At 41.7% G+C, this 16016-nt stretch overlaps 1 protein-coding gene across 1 annotated transcript in view; it reads left to right on the top strand.

Moving 5' to 3' along the window:
• The window catches only part of LOC148435695 (cell adhesion molecule CEACAM7-like), a 36790-nt gene that overhangs the window by 17542 nt on the left and 3232 nt on the right, over positions 1-16016 (top strand). Inside the window, exons 3-4 of the mRNA XM_088465636.1 lie at positions 10640-10757; positions 12291-12337. Coding sequence (XP_088321762.1) covers positions 10640-10757; positions 12291-12337 — 165 coding nt within the window. The remainder of the gene's footprint in view (positions 1-10639; positions 10758-12290; positions 12338-16016) is intronic.

Here is a 16016-nt window from a genome sequence, read left to right as displayed (position 1 = left end):
GAGTGTATTTGGCTGGCATTTGATGGTGATACTCACCATGTTCTGGTGTGTGCGACTTCACTTGTATTGACCCATAATCACACATGAATTCACAAATTCCAGTAGCGTGTTTATCAGAAGCAAATATAGATTAGTGAGATCCGTGCATGCTTCTCTGTGTAAAAAAAGCCTTTAAAGTGTTAATTAAAAAAATAATGATGTTGGGTCCCCTCTCCCAAGCATAACAAGTCTAAGGCTCTTTTAAGCCAGCCTTGGTTAAAAAAAAAACAGGGAAAAAAATGTGCAGGGGTCTTGGATCTGCCCTCGTCCTAAAAATATGCAGAAAACTTTGAGTAGGGGTCCCGTATTTTTAGAACCAACACCAGGCTCCACTAGTGGGTGGGTAATGCCACAGCCTCCCCTGCATGCCGGTACTTCATAGAACCACAAGTGCACAACATGAGGGGCATTAAGGGCCCGCTGGTACCTGTAGTCTCCATGTAAAAGAAATATAAAAATATTGACAGTATACTGTACACACACTAAATGTTTTATTCTTTTATTATACATGCAGTCACTCATTCACTCACTCGCACTCACACTACATACTGAACTTGTCTCTTGTGTTGGTTCGTCCCCTTGTCCAGTAGCATCCTAGGTGAAGATTAGTCCTCTTAAGTAGCATCCTTAGGTAAGAAAATAACAAACCTAACAGACGGACATAGCAGAGCTATATATGTACATACTATACATACAGTACTGATGCCGAATGTCACACGAGTGTGTTCCTGCACTTGGAGCCCCGCCAGCCAATGAACGGCTGCTGCTGAAGGAAACAGACCTTTGATTGGCTTTGAATTACTATCTCTGAGCCAATCAGCAGGCTGGCCATTGATAGACGTAGACAGTCACTCACAGTGGGTTGGGTACGGGATCCCGACGGACAGAATGCCAAAGTTCAGAATACTCACAGTGGCACCCCGATAGTCAGAATGCCAACAGACTTTGATAAGTATTCTAACCCTAACCTTCCCCCTAACCCACCTTTCCCGCAGCCTAACCCTAACCCTCCCCCTCTCGCAGCTTAACCTTAACCCTTCCCTCCCACAGCCTAACCCTAACGATGCCCTAAATGCCTAACTTTAAACCTAACTCTAATCCTAACCCTAACCTTAATACTCACTGTTGGGATGTCATCGGTCAAGATCTTGGAGCCGGGATTCAGACTGCTGTCGTGATTTCAGTGCCGGGATTCTGATCACCAGTATCCTGAACGCCTGGATGCTGACTACATCCCCTCACAGCCATTCAGCTGCTTACCAGTAAGGAAATGGTTATGGTAACTGAAGCACATTCAAGTGACTGACTGTAAGTGCCAGATCATGGCCAGATTTAGGGTATGCTAATAGGCTGCAGTCTCGGGGCACCACCACCAGGAAAAAGGATCATATTTTGTTATTACATTACTCCTCGCCGACACCTGGCGGCATCGAATGAAAAATCTCTCTTTGCAATATCCAGTGGCAACTCAGGGCCAGATTCAGACCCGGATGCTAAGCCGCGAGCAAATGCAGCCAAAAGGGACCGGGTATGCAAATGCCGCGATCACACTGTCTGTTGGAAGGACGCCCTCTATGCCTTAGAGAGCGACGGCAGAGTGAACGCAAGCCAATATAAAGATGCCCACCTTTCTCTCTTAGCACACGTCATCTACAGGAAGTGTGTGACTAATCGGGGACATTGAGAGCCATCGGAGCTGCACGCAGCGCTTGAGGTAGACCCTACCCCACCGCAAGCACAGCGATCAGTGCTGTCTAAAATACAACCAAGTGACTTGTACAATGACGCATCTTTGATAATTATGCACAACCCTAAAACACCATTTAGACGCCCAGACACGCCGGCGTTCGCAGCACCACTCCCCCGTTCACAAGAACCTTCCCCTGTTACCACCCACAAATGGCGCTGTCACTCAAAGTAGCATCCCGTCTGTGTAATAAGAGTGCACAATTCCTGAGCGCAGTGAGTGACTTGCGCATGCGCATATTGATGCATACGCATGCGCGAACATGCAATTATTGGCCATAGCGTGCGTTCACGGCTTAGCGTCCGGGTCTGAATCAGATCCTCAGTCCCACATGAATCCGGTGCTGCTGCCTCACATTGACACTGAATGGTGCTCAGCTCTCTGCTTTTATCCCTGATGAACATCATCACGCAGCAACACAGCAATACTGCCAGAAAGGAGCCGTGTAATAGCACCGCAGTTCATGCAAAAAATAAAGAGGAGAGAGAAAAAGGAAGGAAAAGAGAAATAGAGAACCAGAGATAAAATAGTTATTGCAAGAGAGAAGGAGTCACTTAATGGCATATGACAGTCGTTACCAAAATGAGTGCTGTGGCACTCTAATGTTGCCATGGGGCACTTGCAGGAGTGCTATGGGTATGATAGGCAAAACCAATATAGGTGGCTGCCAATCATAAAATATGTGTACAAACAGGAACGCAATCCTGTCTACCATCACATAACTGAACCTCAGGATGACATATAAGTACAATTTACTTCATATAATAATATTTGTTGAATTTCTCATTAAAAATTTTGGCCTAGGGATACCATGAAAACAATGCTGATACTGTACTCTAGGGCACCAAGTTTGGGAACCAATGGCATAAGGTAAGAAAATGGTGGGGTAGAGGAGGCTTAATGATGTGTATGACATTTGTAAAAAGGCCCACATGAACAACTATATACGGGATGGTGTCAGATAGGACCAGGCATGAATAAATAAAAAAATATAGTATGGGGCAAAGAGAATCAGACCCTCTAAAAATAGAAGGAATGTGCAGAAAGAAACAAGCCCAAATGATAAATATAAAGGGGGGGCAGATATATGTAATGGCACTTCACTAACCATTAATATGTGTATTGGCACTAACAAAGCAGCATACTGCATACTAAGCACATGAGAAGAAATGGTCACTGCACTATTATAAAATCCTTCCAGCCCTCATTCTAACCAGCTGCTCCATTCTCCATTCTCTCTGTCTATCTACTCCATCTGTGTCACCCGTCTGTATGCCCAGAGCCGTAACTAAACTTTTTGGTGCCCTGTGCCAGAGAGAGCACCCCATTTTTTAAATATGGACATAAGATAGTGCACTTGAAAAAGGGCCATAGCCTCCTGGGGAAGGGCCAAAGAAGAGATAGGAGAGGCCAGGAGATGCTGGGGATAAAAGAAGAGGAAGCTACAAGTGAGAATGATAATAAACAGGAAAATTGACAGGCCCAAACATCGCACCCTGCCCTGCGGTGCCCTGTGCCATGGCACTGGTCAGACTTCCCTAGCTATGGCCCTTTGTATGCCTCTCCCCATTAGAATGTAAGCTCTTACAAGCAGGGCCCTCTTCCCTTATGTGCCTCTCCTTTCCTTACTTATACTATCATCTACTCCAAACTCCCCACAAGGGCACCTAACACTTGGTTGCTGCTGCTGCTTATTTTGAGTGTTATGATCGCTAATGGTGCAATGTGTATAACCATGTCCTTGTCCTGCATTGTTATGTACTGTAAGTCACTGGTTTCTTGTTCGCTCATTTGTTTATGTACTTTGTTAGGTGCTGCAGAACCCTTGTAGTGCCATATAAATAAATGAATAATAATAATAATAATTATAAATATGTATCTATCAAATTAGCAGTTATGACATGCACATGCTTGCCATAATTATAGTATATAAAAGGTATAAAATCAGCATTTTATATACTCACAGGCAGATCAGTTACCATGAACTAACAAATGTGGTCAATAGATTAGTAAGCCATTAAGTGATGCCATTATGTTGCATATTCAAAGAAAAAGATGTGTAGTGTGGCTAAGTCGCAAGGTCCGTGGCATGATTTGAGCACAGGTGTATGAGGATGAGGACACATCTGTACATAAATCAGGGAAGCAAAAAAAACCCAATACAATAAACAGGGGTAAGGGATGATGGGGAAAAGGGGAACGCAGCACAAGTAAATACAGACAATGTGTTCTCTAAATTATAGAAAATATAATCACATGATGCAATGGTTATGTCTGACAGAGGTGCTCTCAAGAAGTAATAAACTGAGTACAAGGGAAAAAAGAGAAAAGTAACTCCTTTGATTGAGGCACACTGTGTCACATATATTAAAATGTAACTTTTAATTGAATAAATTAAACATTCTTTGTACAAAAAAACACATCATATGGTCATCATGTTTAAACCAAAGAAACTAGAGTGTGATCACACCTAGTATGAGAAATAGGAAGGTATGCAATCATATATCATTTATGTATTTAAGAGATACCATACCCATTCGAATTAGCAGCAAACAAATCAAAGTGTTAGTGCAATCAAGAATGTCCTAGAAATAGCAGCAAAAATTAATACACATATATCTGAAAGATACCATTGATATATAGATTAACAATAAATGAAATGTCAAAGTGCTAAGCGCAAAAATATCCTAAAAATAGCAGCAAAAAAATCCTAAGTGTTGATACACATGAGAATAACAATGAAAGAATACAAGTTTGGTATAAAACAATTCATCCAATCAATATCTTCCTTGTGTATATGATCACTAATTATTCCCATGCTATAACTTTGTGGTACCACTATGATTGATGTACAGTGCAAAAATGCAAACCTACACAAGTCAAGTAGATGTTGTAGATAAAACTTAAACACAACAATGTCATTTAAATTAATATAAATATGAAAAGAATATGAAACAAATTTGTCAAACAGTTATTAAATCAGAATATTCATTGCATGCATGAACAATGACCATTTCTCATATCATGCATCGTTAATACTATAGGTGCATCAATACAAAGTGCAAAAGTGCATACGTGTGTGAATCACAAGGACATGATGAGACAACCCTCTATATTAGTTAAAAATAGTGTAGAAGGCGAAAATAAAAATAAATTTAAATATAAATGTCAATAATTAATACATAAATCATTGCCTATTTCAATGAATGCAGTGATAACACGGACCTGACAGTTTGGTAATTGACAGAAAATCTGAGATATCCCTCATTATTCAAAAATCATCCCCATGGCAGATCGCAGGAAATTGAAAAGAAAGTATCTGTGCATTTACAGGGAATTGTGGATCTGCTATTGCCAGTCTTACATAAGCATAGGACTGGGAATGAGAGTCCCCGTCCCAAAGCACAGTGAAATATAGAAAGCACTCTCTCTGCTGTCAGTGCAGGCAGTGGGATCCCCCTGTTGCCGCAGTATTGCAGGGTGGGAACAACATAGCTGGCAACTGATGAGAGTCTGGTGAAAGGAGGATAGTACAGAAAATACCTGGTAGCGCAATCAGCGGGGAGAGGAAGAGAAAAATAATGCCTGAGCTGCCGTCCGTGTGATCCAGAGTGCCTGTGTGCACAGGGACTCCCGTCCCCCGACGTGTGTTTCGCCTGAGAGACTTTGTCAAGAGGGCTCACGTGTTGATGTTGTGGCCGGAAATAAATCCCACCGGCTATCTCATGATTGGATAGGATGCTCTGATAGACAGAGTAATCCTCCAATGCCAACTGCGGAAATAATGTTCCAATAGCGCCATAAATCACACATCTGAGGGCTGATTTAGTGTCTATAAAGAAAACATAGCAACACAAACCGTCCCTACTATAATCAATTAATTTACTTAATGTTGACTCATGGAAACAGTACTACACAGCATTATTAAATTTAAGAAAAATATATAAATGAATATTGGTCAGGATTTGATGTTAACAACGAAACCAGATAAGTATGGTATAACTTATGATAAGAGATACTTATTCTAGTAACAAATCAAGGTAAGTATAGTATAACTTATAATCAGAGATAAATGGAAATTACTTAAAAAAGGGGGGGGTTCAGAAAAAGTAATCTCCTCTCATTACAAAAACAGTCCATTTGCATACAATATGCACTGTACAATATGTGAGAAAGATGATAACATTAAAAATTAAAGATTAAATACTGCACTATAGAAACTAATAGATATTATCAGTGTAGATACATAAAAAAAGCCCACATTATTTGATAAAATTAAATTTATACTTAATGTACAAAAATTATTGATGTGTGAAATGAAGAAAATAAAAAATGATCAAGATTAAAAATATGCTAAAAAAATGAATCATTCTGCATGGTGTAAAAATGTGATATGCATAAGTGATAATTTGTAATGGGAAAAGTGAAAATAAATAAATGATGATAAAAGAAGGGAGGTGATAAGAAGTGTGAAGGAGTAGTGTACAGAATTGAAAAACAATAACTCGTGCTCTAATAATAAAATAGTGACAAAAGTGTAAGAAAGTTATCCCAACCTGTTCTTGCTGATTTATATTATTTTACTAAGAGAAAGTGTAGGATGTATGTTGTACTGTACATACATAGCTTCACCATCACTAGGACAAATAATTTAAGGGGCATACACACTAGACGGTTCGCTCCATGAGCGACATCGTTTAGTGTGTCCCCGGCAGGGGTGTGATCAATGTCTTTTTTAAGGTGTCACTGCCAGGGCCATGGAGCAGACTTAAATACCCCCAAACCGGAAATCCCTTTAAATAGGGGGTGTGGTCATCTTTATAAACAATATAACCAAAAAGGTATCTATACTGTATAATATACATTATACATACCTTATATTCTATTACCAGGATTTTCGTGTCCATTATTCTCATGGTCCTTATAAGGATCAAGGAGGTCTTCCTTACTTACTTCCGGGACCACGGCTTGTGTGTTCCATAGTCTGGAAAGCACAGTGTGTCCACCGGAAGTGGTATTACATCTATCACCATCAAGCGTGATGGGACTAGCTCGTCTCATGGTGACGCGACATAACGCTGCGCTCGCTCTGAATCAGGGCCATCCTACCTATCATTGGAGCAGCCTCCTGGCCGCTCGCATAGCTGTGGGTGACCACCCACAGCTTATGCGAGCGGCCAAAAAGATGGTCGTGATGGTCAAGACCATCCATATGAACGCCTCCGTCTGGGCAGCCACGCCCCCGGCACGCCCACCAAAGGGGGCGTGCTGTCACTCACCATCGACAGCACGCCCCCTTTGGTGCGAGACCCATAACGACGGCTTGGCCGTCGTTATTCGGGTCTGCGCATGCGCACGACGGAGCCGCCTCCATCGTGCGCATGCGCACTTGGGCACCATCGACCCGCTTGCGAGTGCTCAGCGCTCGCGAGCGGGCCAAAATCAAGCCCAAAATGATTAAACAATGTGATAAATTACATAATAAATAATTACATGTTCCATAAAAACAGATACAAAAATGTTACATCAACATAAAATGAGAATGTTCACTAGTACACTAAAATTCATACAGGAGATGTCAAACGGACAGTATGGGATTTAAATATCTTATAGAAACCATTTTGTTTTGAACTCTAAGGTTAAACCTTTAGGTGTAAAAGTGCCTAAACTGAAGATAGTACTCATCTCTGTCCTGGCTAAGCGTTCTTCCATATTGTTTCCTCCAATAATTGGGCACCAATTGTATACCACAGAAAGAAATGAACTTAGATGGATTGCATTCATGTTGATCTTTAAAATGTGCTGAAACTCCATGTGTTATAAGGCCCTTTTTAATGTTTCGGAGAAGTTCAGCCATTCTCTCTTTTAGTTTATGCGTAGTCCGCCCTACATATTGTTTGTCACAATCACACCTTAATAAATAAACTACACTTTTGCTGTGACAAGTTATAATGCTATAATTTCAAATTCTTTTTTATTATAACTGGAAATGTATTTTGTAATAACTGAATACGTGCTTTTACAATTTTTGCACATGGGGCACTGGCCACATCGATAAAAACCTTTAGGGGTCTATTTACTAAGCAGTGTTAGGAGACAGAGTGATCAGTGATAAGGTGCCAGCCAATCAGCTCCTAACTGCCATCTCACAGGCTGTGTTTGAAAAATGACAGTTGGGAGCTGATTGGCTGGCACCTTCTCAGTTTTCACTCTGTCTCCTAACACTGCTTAGTAAATTGACCCCTTAGACTTAATAGGCTTAATCATCGGTTGTGTGTCCAGAGAACTCCTCACTATGGGGTAAATTTGCTAAGATGGGAGTTCTATTTAAGAAGTGTAAATGTTGCCCATAGCAACCAATCAGATTCTACTTCTCATTTATCTAACACCTTCTAGTAGATAATACCTAGAATCTGATTGGTTGCTATTGGCAACATCACTTCTTAATAGAACTCCCATCTTAGTAAATTTACCCCTATGTGTTTTCATATATTGTCCGCCTTACGGTAGACAAATTTAGGTTTCTCTTGAAGATACTTAACAATAATGGGATCCTTAAGTAATAGTCCCCAATGTTTCTTTATTATTCTTTCTAGTTCCTGATGTTGGCTACTATACTTAGTATTGAAAGGTATTCTTAAATTATCATCTTTCTTCCATTCTTTTGATCCTATTAGTTCCTGCTGACTGGAAGCTGCATACAATATTTAATATATGGTTTCTCTATTTTCTCCTGTTATGTGATTCAGGGGTCTATGTACTAAAGGGAGAAAAGGGGTAAAAATGCTAAAGGCAGAGAAAATCCCTGTACATACCGCTTCTCAGTATGTACTAAAGGGATTTTCTCTGCCTATAGCCTGCCAGCGCTAAGTGCAGGCTACAATATCACACTGGACCTAGGGCACTTAGCGCTGCCATAAACACCTATGTCCCAGGTATTACTAAGAGGAGATGTCATTTACCGTCATCTGACTTCCCCAGCGCTGATATCGCCTCCTGTAGCTGCTGATATCTGCTACTCCTCACTGGAGAAGCAGGACTTCAGCTGTGTCAGGTTGGCCATTTTTAAATAAAGTGTGTTGAAAAAAAAAAAAGTCACTGCTGTTGCTGCTGCTGGCGGCCGGAGCCTGGAGATGGTGAGTCACACACAGGGCTGTCAGGGGAAGGGAGTGTCAGCTGTTACCACTGAGGGGGTGACTAAACGTTCACCCTCCACGGCTGGTCTATTTTTAGTAAGTGCTGCGTTAGCCATCTCCTGCTTCACAGCGGTAGCAGGCGAAGCAGGATTGGCATTAACGCAGCGTATTAGTAAATAGACTCCTTAATGATTAATATCATGCAATTGGAAATCTCCTGTAGAGTAATGGTGCATACACACGATCAGATTTTTCCTTCAGATATGAACGATAACGATTTAAAAATCGTTCAGTCGTTCATATCTGAAGGAAAATCGTTCATATCTGACATGCCTGAACGATGGTACGATCAACGATGCGCGTTCCCGTTTGTCAGATAACGATATCTGACATCTGATGTGTTTGCAGTCAGACTTGGACGATTCCATTCATTTTAATGCAGCCAAAAATCGTTCAATCATTCAAATCGTTCAAAACTTTGGTAAAATCGTTCAAATCGTTCAGTCGTTCATCTGACAAATCTGACAAGTCTGACAAATCTGACCGTGTGTACGCTCCATAACATGTATTTTAACCTAGAAGGAAATTGTAGACACCTGGGGGTATATTTACTAAAGTACGGGTTTTTAGAAGTGGAGATGTTGCCCATAGCAGCCAATCAGATTTTAGCTATTATCTTCTAGAAGGTGTTAGATTAATGTTAAGTAGAATCTGATTGGTTGCTATGGGCAATCAACACTTAAATTACTTTCACAATTCATTTGTTTATTGATGAAATTATGTAAAAATGTTTCCGTGGAAGGTAATTAGTGTTTAGGCACTGTACATCAGAGACTCAATACAAACCAGGAAACTAAAGGCTGTTTTTAAGCCTGATGGCCGTTAAATACAGAAGTTGGGGTTCTGAGCCTAACAGAGTCCCAGCTTAGATCACTTTGGGGGTTCCGAGTCCTGACTCGGGTCTTCTCGCAAGTTTGAAACTCGGATCTAAAAAAACTGGATCTTGCGTATTTTGGATTGCATATAAATCGTGATTTCAGGTGCTGTGTGGTGGTCAAAACATGAATGGAAAAGAATGTTAATGAAGTTAATAGTACTATAGGAACAAAAGCAGGTCCAAATTACAAGAGATTAGCTGTTTTTATAATTTTTTAAAGGAATGCAAAACCAAAACCATAACACTTGAGGTTGGTTTTACCAAAACACGACTATGATTTAGAACCAAAATAAGGGGGTCTGCATACATCTGTAGTTGCTATGGGCAACTACTCCCCTGGTCCACTTCTCCACTCTTCACACTGCTTGATACTACAACCCCCTTGAAGGTCTTTAACTGGGGGCTGGGTGATTGACAATTGTAAGGGAATCTATGATTGTTGGAGGAGGTTTGTTGCATGGTGGGTTTTAGAAATGTATATAAGGCAGACTCATTCACTAGACAGGCCTCTTTGTCCCTGACACTCACCCCTTCCTGCCCCCAAAATCTGTGCATGAGATGTTGTATTGTAGTTGCACTTGCCACTAGAACCCCTTTAATATTTACTATACTAGCACCCTATTTCTTGTACTCACCTTCAGTATACAAAGTTTTATACAGTAACACAGATGAAAGGTTTCTACTTGCAGAGCTGTCACCTTATAGCCTAAGATGTTAATTTTATTTGCTCTCAGCTTTTCCTACAAATCTAATTTGTACTGTACTACATTTTTTTTACAGAATTCCCACCTGGCACAAATGTAGGACTTATCATAGGAATTCTGGTTGCAGTTCTGTTAGTGGTGGCTCTTGTTGCTGCATTATATTATCTGTTCATTGTACGTAAACGGCGCAAAAAGTAAGTAACTAACATAAAACAACATCTCAATTCCTAATAGTCAGCTGGAGTAGATAACCTAGGTCCTTGTAGCTCTTGCAGAATTATTGTTGTTTGTTCCTCCTCTATGTTGTTCTTCATTGTACTGTATCTCATTGTTCACTCTATCACAGAAGTTCCCAAATGTGGTCCTCAAGGCTTCTCAACAGTTCAGGTTTTTAGAGCTATCCATGGCTGAGCACAGGTGACTTTATTAGTACCTCAGTCAATTTGATTTAACCACCTGTGCTCAACCATGGATATCTCTAAAACCTGAACTGTTGGGGAGCCTTGAGCACTGCATTTGGGAACCTCTGGTCTATCACCTTTGTCATAGTTACCAAATAGGTCTTTTTTTTTCAAGGTTCAGGGCTGGATTAAGGCTTGTGGTGCCACGGGGTAACTAAGTTGTAGGAGCCCCATCAATACAATTTACACCCCACTGCTACTATGCCCCTAACCCTGCCCCACAGTGCCCCATTTTTGCTACACAGTGCCACCCCACACCTCCCCAGTGCCCCTGAGTACTCACTTCCCATGGCATGGCCAGGCTCCACTTGAATATTTCCAGCTCTGTGCTCTGCCTGCACAATGCATACAGCTCAAAGCATCTCCCGAGTCCCATCATCAGTTTCACAGATGTGATGTGTCACATGAGGCTGATGAGGAGACTCAGGAGCCACTCTCCTCTGTATGTACTGTGCATGCAGAACACATTTGCCCCTGTCCAGGAACCAGGGACGTTCAGTGAGGATAGGCAGGGGAGGCAGAGAGTTGGTATAAAAATTATTAGAATAATAGAAAGAAGATCTTTATAACATAAACATATTCTTTGTTTACTGTAATAATTTTTTTAGTTAATACTCACCATCTCTGTAAAGCACCCTGGTACTGCAGGGTGACAAGAGATGAAGCAGCAACAGCTCAACCTCGCTTCTGTATAGTCAGACACTGCTTCAAGAGCTGGGGACGGGGCCAAACCATGGACAGTAAGCTGCACAGAAAGAGAGCTAATAGTGGCATGCCTCTGAATATGTGTCATGTGACCAGGAAGTGCACTGCAGTGTTTAGAGAATGGAGCTCACTCAGCTCAGTCAGCAGAAACAAGAGAAGACACAGTGACGCAGGTAGGAGAATCAATGGATACTGAAACTTAGTGTAGTTAGAGGAGAGTTACAGTGAGGAGGGGGTGAGACAGGCTCCCAGCACCCAGACCCATCTCCATGTGTGCCTCCCCAGCCATTGACCTCACCACACGTGCCAGGAACAGGTGCTGGGCACATGCTCTTGACAATTTTAGGGTCAGACCAACCATGCTCGGTGGCCCCCCTGTGTGTGGGAGACCCAGGGCGACCGCCCTATGTTGCCCCCTCCCTCTCCTCTAGGCCCCTTAATCCAGCCCTACCAAGGATAGTCCCAGGATTTAGATATTCTACCTGGCAAGTCTCTCTTTTTAGTATTGTCACACTGAGGAGTGCATCTATAGTCTTTGATGAAATCACTGCTATTTTTCAGGCCTTCAAGTAACATGAATTCAGTGATGGAAATGCCAACTAGCAATGGTAAGTTGCATCAACCATATCTGTCTTTAGTGTATAAAGTGTAAGACGCCCACAAATGCAGCAATAGCTCAGCCGATATCAGGCAATTCTGCCAATATCATGAATTAGAACATAAAAGGCCTGATTCTGGGTCAGAGGCAATGTCGATGATGGACGCAGCTGAGCATTCTTTTTTATACTGCACATGTGTCTACAGTAAGTGGCAGGGCGCATCCCTCCAGAGCACTTGCGCACAGGCTTGCAGCTGTGATTAAGATGCACAGCCTCAGAAATGTCTATGAAATGTATTTTGCATTCTTGGGCAGTGACTGGAAGGTGACAGGAAGCTGGCTCTGCAGAAGCATGGAGATTGTCAGTCTTCTGGGCGTGTTATGGAAGTGTCGTGAGCATGTTGCAGAAGTTGTTATGTACACAGATGCTTAATCCTTCACACAGGAGACAATACTCTGACAGACAATCTGCTCCTATAGTAGCATGGGGCTGGTACAAGTAACAATGGAGCGACTGACGGTTACATCTACAGACACACCAAGTGGCAGCTCTAAGTGGGCGTATCTGTCCTCACACATGCAGACTCCTGACTGTACACTGGGGAAGGGCTTGTAGCAGTATTTGCATAAAGTCACAGAAGCAATATCGGCAAAAGACGCACAGACGCACACCTGACTTAGAATTAAGCCAGTATATTCACTGATGATTTACCTTCATATAAAATCTTCTTTATCTTATATATTCTTATATATGTATATATTTATTTATTTATTACCAGTTATTTATATGGCACACACATATTCCGCAGCGCTTTACAGAGAATAGTTGGCCATTCACATCAGTCCCTGCCCCAGTGGAGCTTACAATCTATGTTCCCTATCACATGCACACACACATACTAGGGTTAATTTTTGTTTTGAGCTAATTAACCTACCGGTATATTTTTGGAGTGTGGGAGGAAACCAGAGTACCCGGAGGAAACCCACGTAAGCACAGGGAGAATATATAAGCTCCGCACAGTTAGGGCCATGGTGGGAATTGAACCCACGACCTCAGTGCTGTGAGGCAGTAATGCTAACCATTACACCATCTGTGCTGCCCCACATATATATATATATATCTCCAGAATATAGTGTGTATTATTCCAACAGTGTTCTTGTCTTCTGCTATATTCTATCATGAGAATGTAAACAAAAAATAAAATAAAAATATATATCTATGTATATATATAGGAAAGCACAATAGTGTATGCTGTTTCAGAATGGGTCCTGCGTAATCGGACCCTGCATGGCATTTAAGGGGTGGTGCAGGGGCAAAGTTGGCCGGCATTTCTGGAAACAGGGGTCGTGTCCACCCCATTTTCCGGGAGTGGCTAGGCCAGGTACTGCATTGACGGATGCAGCTTCCTGGCCTCGCAAGCCTGCCAGCCTGAGGAAGCTGAGGTTTACTCAGCTAGCCAACAGCATGGTGCCGATGGTCACAATGGTGATCCCAGCTTGCAACCTCAGTTGCAGGACTGCGATCACAAATGCCGCAGGGGGTGTCATACACCTCCTGCTTCATTTCCATATTAGCAAGAACGGAATTGCAAAGCCTGCCTGCGTGCAGCTTTGCAATGCCATCCGATGCTGAATCACAACCTATGTTATATACAATTGCACTGCTTTGACTCAGTCCAAATATAAGTTGCAAACCCAGTATAGACTCTAGAGCACTTAACACCATTTAAACACCAGAGATGAACATCAGGAGTAAATACCAGAGGCCACCTTTTTGATAAGGTGCTGATAGTGGTGAAATGCGTTAGACCTACTAACCACTGGACATTTTGTTACAAGCCCACATAGCTATCTTATTGCTCAAACATTTCTGAGAACTGCACCTGCTAACTTGGGGTCATGGAAGAGTCACACGATTTACATCACACTATTACCCATTCCAGTTTACATGGAGGGACTGCTACCACACCAGGAAACTCTTCTTGAGTCCCAACATCCCGCAAGTGAGAGTCAAGTTATCTTCACCTTTGGTAATCTATTCCAAGTACACTCTGCTGTGACTATAGAATAAGGGCTTTTAATATTATAACTATACTAGGATTGATTCAGTCTGGACGTTAGAACCTTTTAATAAATATAAAGAAGTTTCCAAAGATTCAAGGATGTTCTAGCTTATAGACATTTTATTACTTCATGCTGTGTGATTATATACTTATTAAAGATTGTTGCATACATGTATTTATGATTAAATACATTGTTACATTGTGCTGCGACATACTGTAGCAAAAAGTGAAATGCTTCTATCTCCTTCCCACAACATAAGCAGTTACCTAAAGACTTCTGGTAATGCCTCAAACCCCCCACCCCACCCCCACAGCCAGCCACATACTGTATGCCTGACTTCACAATTATGTGTTTTAATAAGCATCTGCAGAACATATTATGCAAACACCATTTACATTATTATTATTATATTCCAAATATATGTAATTATCCTGTATTTCATGGGAAGACAAAACTACTGCATATCATTAACAAACAGTAAGAATAAGAAAGCAGCCTCTGAGTTCTGCTTCTCAAACATAGGAACATGTGGTATTGTGTAACCTTGTCTGTGATCACAGTGCCGTCCTGTGGAGAAGACAGGTTTGTGTGTCTAACCTATAGGGGAAGAGGATTCATGTTCACTCAGTGTGTTATGATAATGGTATTTTGGAAGTGCAGACCATGAGATGAGGAAGTGGAATGTAGATGTAAATGATGAAAGTTCAACAGAAATTAGTTTGAGGTGATTCCTTCCTGATTTACATCTAGTTTCTGTCATCCGCTTTCTAGAAAAGTGTTTTCTTTAGGTAAGCGAAATGCTAACAGCAAAGCCCAAAAGTGAATGCCCTAATCATGTACAGTACAGCACATAGCTTTTCTTGGGTAAACAGACGTGCCCTAAAGAGAGCCACCAATCACAGACATACCCCTATATTAATAGACTCACCAGTCCAGCTCAGACCTTCCTGATCTGCAAGACAGATAAGCTATTGTTGTTCCCAAGCCCCACTCCCAGCTCCTCCTTCCCTAATCCTTATTCACAATCCCTGCTCTGTGTCCTTACCTACCCTACTTACCCAGCTCTTACCCCATTCATCAAATGTGTTCCATCTCACTGATCTATCCCGTACCCATCCCCTACCACCACCTATACCAGGGGTGGACAATAAGTGGCAAATCCCAGCATGCCTTGCAATAGTTTTAGCATGGCTAAATAGCAAAAATGTGGCAGGGCATGCTGGGATTTGATTCTACAACACCTGGAGGACCGCTTATTGCCCACCCCTAACCTACACCATCACCTACACCACCACCTACACCACCACCTATGCCATTGAACTTACTGTAGATTTCCGTGGTGCTAGCTCCCACTGCATCTGTATACAATCAATTAAAATAGATCAGCTGTAATGGAGTCTGTATAACTTAAGCTATACAAATTAAGGTTCCAATAATGCTATGCAAAGTAGAATTCCCGCCCTCTCATGCCCAACCTGTGTAGCTTACATAGTGCCCTGCCCCTCATCTCTGTACTCCTGCCTATAAGCCTGTTCCCATTCTGCAACTTCCCATTCTGCAAACACGACATCATTATTACACGCTCAGCTCTTAATATTTGCATTAGGCTTACAAAGCCAAAATAA

This window comes from Taudactylus pleione, unplaced genomic scaffold (assembly GCF_031769625.1).
Source record: "Taudactylus pleione unplaced genomic scaffold, aTauple2 ptg002060l, whole genome shotgun sequence".
NCBI lineage: Eukaryota > Metazoa > Chordata > Amphibia > Anura > Myobatrachidae > Taudactylus > Taudactylus pleione.
The sequence above is the reverse complement of the archived record's forward strand: the minus strand, read 5'-3'. Positions and strand labels throughout refer to the sequence as shown.